This window comes from Vanellus vanellus (assembly GCF_965231255.1).
Source record: "Vanellus vanellus genome assembly, contig: HAP1_SCAFFOLD_89, whole genome shotgun sequence".
Lineage (NCBI taxonomy): Eukaryota > Metazoa > Chordata > Aves > Charadriiformes > Charadriidae > Vanellus > Vanellus vanellus.
In genome coordinates this window covers 148140-153849 of record NW_028126694.1, presented here as the reverse complement: position 1 = coordinate 153849, position 5710 = coordinate 148140, and the positions used below count along the sequence as shown (strand labels likewise).

Here is a 5710-nt window from a genome sequence, read left to right as displayed (position 1 = left end):
AGATGGGGCCAGACTGTGCTGCCCAGTGACAGGACAAGGGGAAACGGGCACAAACTGGAACACAGGAAATTCCCTCTGAACACAAGGAAAACCGTCTTTACTTTGAGGGCACCAAAGATCTGGAAGAGGCTGTCCAGAGAGGCTGTGGAGTCTCCTTCTGTGGAGATATTCAAAAGCCGCCTGGCTGCATTGCTGTCCAGCCTGCTGTAGGGGACCCTGCTTTCGCAGGGGGGTTGCACTAGACAATCTCCAAGGGTTCCTTCCAACCCCTACCATTCTGTGATTCTGTGATCCTGTGATTCTGTGATCTTCTATGTTTTCTGTTGGCCAAAGGGATTCCCCACCAGTGCACACGGATGCTGCCCTGTCTCTCAAAATTGCTCCATTAGAGCTTGCAGTTCTCTGTACATGTCCTGAACCACCTCTGGCACCTCAAATGCCACCAGGTGTTTGCATTGGAAAAGCTCCCTCCTGGCCTCTGTCTCCATTGCTCACAGGGCAGCTCAGAGAAGGAGCTCACACTGATTTAGGGCAGCTGAGCTGAGGCAAGAGGAATCCTCCCTCCGGTGGGTCTGTGGGGTGCACTGGAGAAGCTGAATGTCCCTCCGGCCTCAGGAACACTGCTGAGAGCAGTGATGCCTCATTGACTTGGCTCAATCCCTGCCCTGCACTGGTGGGAATGATCCCCGGCCCATCACTGCCTCCGTGCCCTGCCTGGCAATGGGGCAGGAATGGGGGTTTCCAGAGGGGAACATGGACACCTCCTGTAGATCCGCACACCCTGGCAAACAATTCCACCTGCAGGAATCAGTCCATTCAGGGTTCAGAAAGAGAAAGTTAGTGATGACTTCATTGTGCTTCAAACTCTGCTCCCCAGGAGAGACCCCGCTGCCTTGGAGGAGCTGTCAGCCCTGGAGGCGCAGGGACACCTCGAGGGATTGGGGCAGTGTGGGGAGGAGGCAGAGAAAGGCCCAGCGGGTCCTCTGCTGCTGAGCTAGGCTGGGCTGCTGGGACGGAGGGAGCTCCCGGCAAGCGGGCAGCGCTGCAGAGAGACAGCTCTGCCCAGGAGCAGCTCCTCTGCACAGCGCAGCAGGGCTGAGGGCACTGCCTGCAGGCAGCGAGGGCAGAGCAGGGAGGCAGAGAGAGGTTGAAGGCAGTCTGGAGAGGGAGGATGCTGAGGGTGAGTGGGGGGAGAACTCTTCCCAAAGCCGAGCAGCTGCAGTAGCTGGAGAGATCTCCAACAGCTGGCACCTCCCACAGCCCGTGGGATCTTTCAGGAGGACGCTCACACTTCTCTGCTGTGGAAGAAGAGGACATTCTCTAGATTGGGGCTTCCCTGCTTCACCATCAGAGGCACGAGCATGACGGCTGCCTTCTCCCAGGAACGGTCAAAGGGCTGTGAAGGTGGGTGTGCAGGCAGGGGTGGGCAGGGCTGTCCTTGCCAGCAGGGTCCCTGCACTCCGGGGGCTGTGTGCCAGGGCAGGGACTCTGCCGCCTGCCAGGGTCAGCTCTCCACCTGCCCGGGGAGCTCCCGACGGCGCTGTGGGGAGAAGCTGTGGGTGGGAGTAGCAACCCCTGGTGGGGAGGGGTCATTCTGTTTTTTAGAGGAACATGTGTGTGTCAAGACTGTTTACACCTCCAGATCACCTCTGGGCATTCCTGAGGGCACATTTCATGTTTGAGTTCCCTGAACAGTAGAGGGTCTGTCTTTTGATGTTTTCCATCTTGGTTGGCTGGGTGGGCAGTGGCAGATGTATAATGGGACATTAAAACAAAGGTCAAAGGAGGGATCCCTGTAGAGATAAGGAGCTTTCCTGAGTCTGTGTCTTCGGTTTCCAGCTCTGGGGGCTACAGACAGCACCAGCATCCCCTTTCCAGTCCAACCAGGGTCTCTGGCACCTGCCCTTTAGCCCCTGCACACATGCAGAGGCTGCAGGGCAGAGCTGGGCACACGGGGGCTGCCATGGGGTCTGTGAGCACTGGCAGGGAAGAGACGTGGGGGCAGGGAAAGAGCTGCTGGCAGGGAGAGCTCCAGGCAGTGGAGACGGGCAGGGAAGGAGGGAGTCTGCTCCTGGAAGCCCTGCTGCAGGGGAGATAGGGGCACCTCCAGCCACCCCTGCAGTGCAGATGCCTTCCCTGAGCCACCCAGCACAGCCCTCAGCCCTCACGGCCATGGGCTCTGGGGTGGGAGTCAGCTCTGTGCCCGGCAGAGCAGCAGGAGAGGCGAAGGGCATCCCTCCTGCCACGTGCCCCATTGCTGCTGCCCAGCGGTGGGGCTGAGGGCACCTGCCCTGCATGATCAGTGTCATGGCGGTGGTGTGCCCAGCAGGGTGAGGGTAACGCTGTCCTGAGTGCCCGGCTGCCTCTCCCCGTGCCTCGCCCAGTCAGACCCTCATGGGATGTCTCCTGGTTACTTCATGTGTCTCCTTTAAAGTTATCTTTTTATTGCTGTCAGCGTACTTGGGGATGGGAATTTCAGCTGCACAGTCCCACACTGATCTTCTTCCACTCCTGCCGGTGTGTCCATGGGAACCAGTGTCCCAGCTTTCCTCTGACCTGTGGGGCTGTGGTTAATGCAGGCTGTGGGAGTGGGGAAGGAGTCCATTTTCTCTCACTGAGATCCCATAAATTGGGTATGTCCTTTGGGTGTCCATGGAAGCTGTGAGCTGCCCTCCAGGATGCCAACCTGTCCCATAGCACCTTTGTGATATCGGAAAGCCCCACAGAGAAACACAGAGATTCTGTGACTGAGGAAATGCTGTTGGGTGGGTGAAATGAGCCATGGGTGTCCTTGGCTAGAGGTGGGCTGCTGAGACCTTGAGAAAGGGTGAGACATTTCATAGTCTGAAATGGATCCTTCTGCTCTCAGCACTGTCTGATGGCATAATAGAAGAGGGTGATCCCCCTCCATCTCATGACGGTGCAAGATGGAGGGACAAACCATCTCCCCTGACTCTGCTCTCTGCCCCAGGCAATCCTCATGTCTCACAGCACTCACTCTGTTCTCCTGAAGTGCAGCACAAATGCTGAGGGTTTCTGACATCCCAGAACACTGCCCAGGTGAGATGGGGGAGCTTTAAAATACCCCAAACCTCTCCAACTGCCTTCTGCTTTTCCTGTTCCATAGCAGTGAGAGTTCAGATGTTGAAAAGCCCATCTGCATTAGGTGTGGGTTCCTCAGCCAAAGCAGAACACCAGGACTGGCTCCTGCCACCACCCTCCCTATGAACTCCCTGCTGCAGAGCAGGGCTGACCCCTCGGCAGCCACTGGGCAGCGCCCTGCTCCTCACGGCACAGGCAGCCAACGCCAATCAGAGCTCCAGCCATGGACGTGAGGAAGGTCTCCTGGAAAATGAAAAGGGAGTGTATTCAACAGAGACAGAGCCTACGGGAAATGGCTTTCATTTTTCTTACAGAAGTCTCCATTGACTTACTCTGTTTCCCTCCTTGGACAGGTGCCCCTGCCCAGAGGCAGCAAATGTCCAACAGCAGCTCCATCACCCACTTCCTCCTCATGGAGTTCGCAGACACACGGGAGCTGCAGCTCTTGACCTTCGGGCTCTTCCTGGGCATCTACCTGGCTGCCCTCCTGGAAAACGGCTTCATCATCACCGCCATCACCTACAACCACCGCCTCCACACCCCCATGTACTTCTTCCTCCTCAACCTCTCCCTCCTCGACTTGGGCTCCATCTCAACCACTCTCCCCAAAGCCATGGCCAATTCCCTCTGGAACACCAGGGCCATCTCTTTCTTAGGATGTGCCGCTCAACTCTTTCTTTTTGACTTTTTCATTTCAGCAGAGTTTTATCTTCTCACCATCATGTCCTACGACCGCTACGTTGCCATCTACCATCCCCTGCACTACAGGACCCTCCTGGGCAGCAGAGCTTGTGTCCGCATGGCAGCAGCTGCCTGGGGCAGTGGGTTCCTCAATTCTCTCCTGCATACGGCCAATACATTTTCACTGCCCCTCTGCCAGGGCAATGCATTGGACCAGTTCTTCTGTGAAATCCCCCATATGCTCAAGCTCTCCTGCTCACACTCCTACCTCAGGGAAGTTGGGCTTATTGTAGTTAGTGTCTGTTTAGCACTGGGGTGCTTTCTTTTCATTGTGGTGTCCTATGTGCAGATCTTGACGGCTGTGCTGAGGATCCCCTCACAGCGGGGACAGCACAAAGCCTTTTCCACATGCCTCCCTCACCTGGCCGTGGTCTCCCTGTTTGTCAGCACTGCCGTGTTTGCACACCTGAAGCCCCCCTCCATCTCCTCCCCGCCTCTGGACCTGGTGGTGGCAGTGTTGTACTCGGTGGTGCCTCCAGCAGTGAACCCCCTCATCTACAGCATGAGGAACCAGGAGCTCAAGGATGCCCTATGGAAATTGGCCCTATGGACACTGTTTCACCGACAATAACCTGCCACCCCTTCTCCGCACGTTGCCCAGAGTTTATTTTAGGCCACAAACCTGCTTTTTTATCTTGTGATAATCCCGCTTATTTATATTTTTCTGGGTTTATACTACTTGTCTTGAATCTTGATCCTACTGTGTCTGACCCTTGCACAACTCCGTGCCACATGTGGCCTGACAAATAACAGCTCTTAAATAAAATGGGATGTCCCAGATAGAATAGGGAGAAAAGGAAGAAAAAGGAAAAAAAGACATGGGCTGAGATAAATATTGTTTAATAGAATAATAACAGAAAAGATGATGATGATGATGATGATGATGATGATGATGATGATGATGATGATGATAAAGTGATGCAACACAAATTGCTGTCACCACCCAATGATCAATTGCTCCGCCTGTCCAGAGAAGCGATGATGGATCCCTGACCCTAGGCTGACTCCCATTTATACACTGAGCATGACATCTATGGGATGGAATATACCTTTGGCCAGCTTGTCTTGTCTGTGCCCCTCCACCTTCTACAGGAAGTTGAAAAAGTCTGTGACTTAGTATAAGAATCATTCAGCAACAACTAAAACAGAGGCGGTGACTCCTTGTTAAAACAACCGGCTTGTAACACATGAATTAATAAACCCCACGGCCTCCCAGTGTGGCTACAGCGCGTGCCCAAATTGGTGCCCGGGGAAGGAGGCACAGGGCATAACAGGGTCCGGGTCTAACGCAGCAAAGATGCTTTTCCCACAGCACTGCTTTGCTTTTTTCAGGGCTATGTTTTCTACCCGCTGGAGCAATGCTGGGAAGGTCGTCTATAAAATCCCCGGCACTTCACCTGAAATGATGCGGCTCATTATCGAGTACGCCTACACCGGCACAGTACCGGTCACGGCCAACAACGTTGAACGTTTGCTGATAGCGGCCGACCAGTTCAACATCATGGGCATTGTCAGACTGTGCTGCGAGTTCTTAAAGTCCCAGCTGTGCTTGGAGAACTGCGTCGGCCTCTGGAGATTCACCAAGTATTACTACTGTCCTGACCTGCGGGAAGCAGCCCACGCGTTCATCCCCCATCACTTGGAAAGGGTGACCAGGGTATCGAGAGAGTTTCTGGAGATCTCTGTCAACGAGCTCCAGCGCGTCCTGCAGAAGGAGGATCTCAGTGGGAAAGAAGGGGCCGTGTTCAAGGCCATTCTGCAATGGATGGCTCACGACCCGCAGAACAGGAGGCAGCAGGTTGCAGTCTTGCTGGGCGAGGAAGAGTGGAAGGGGGGACACAGGGGATGTATTTAAAAAAAAAGAAAG

General features: G+C 54.8%; 1 protein-coding gene across 1 annotated transcript; it reads left to right on the top strand.

The window, feature by feature from the left end:
* Window positions 1-3580: 3580 nt before the first annotated feature.
* LOC309685850 (olfactory receptor 14A16-like) lies at window positions 3581-4414 on the top strand (the record flags this gene model as incomplete). Its single annotated transcript, XM_082501553.1, has 1 exon — window positions 3581-4414. The coding sequence occupies exon 1, from the start codon at window positions 3647-3649 to the stop codon at window positions 4412-4414; it is 768 nt and encodes a 255-aa protein (XP_082357679.1). The 5' UTR covers window positions 3581-3646.
* Window positions 4415-5710: the final 1296 nt, after the last annotated feature.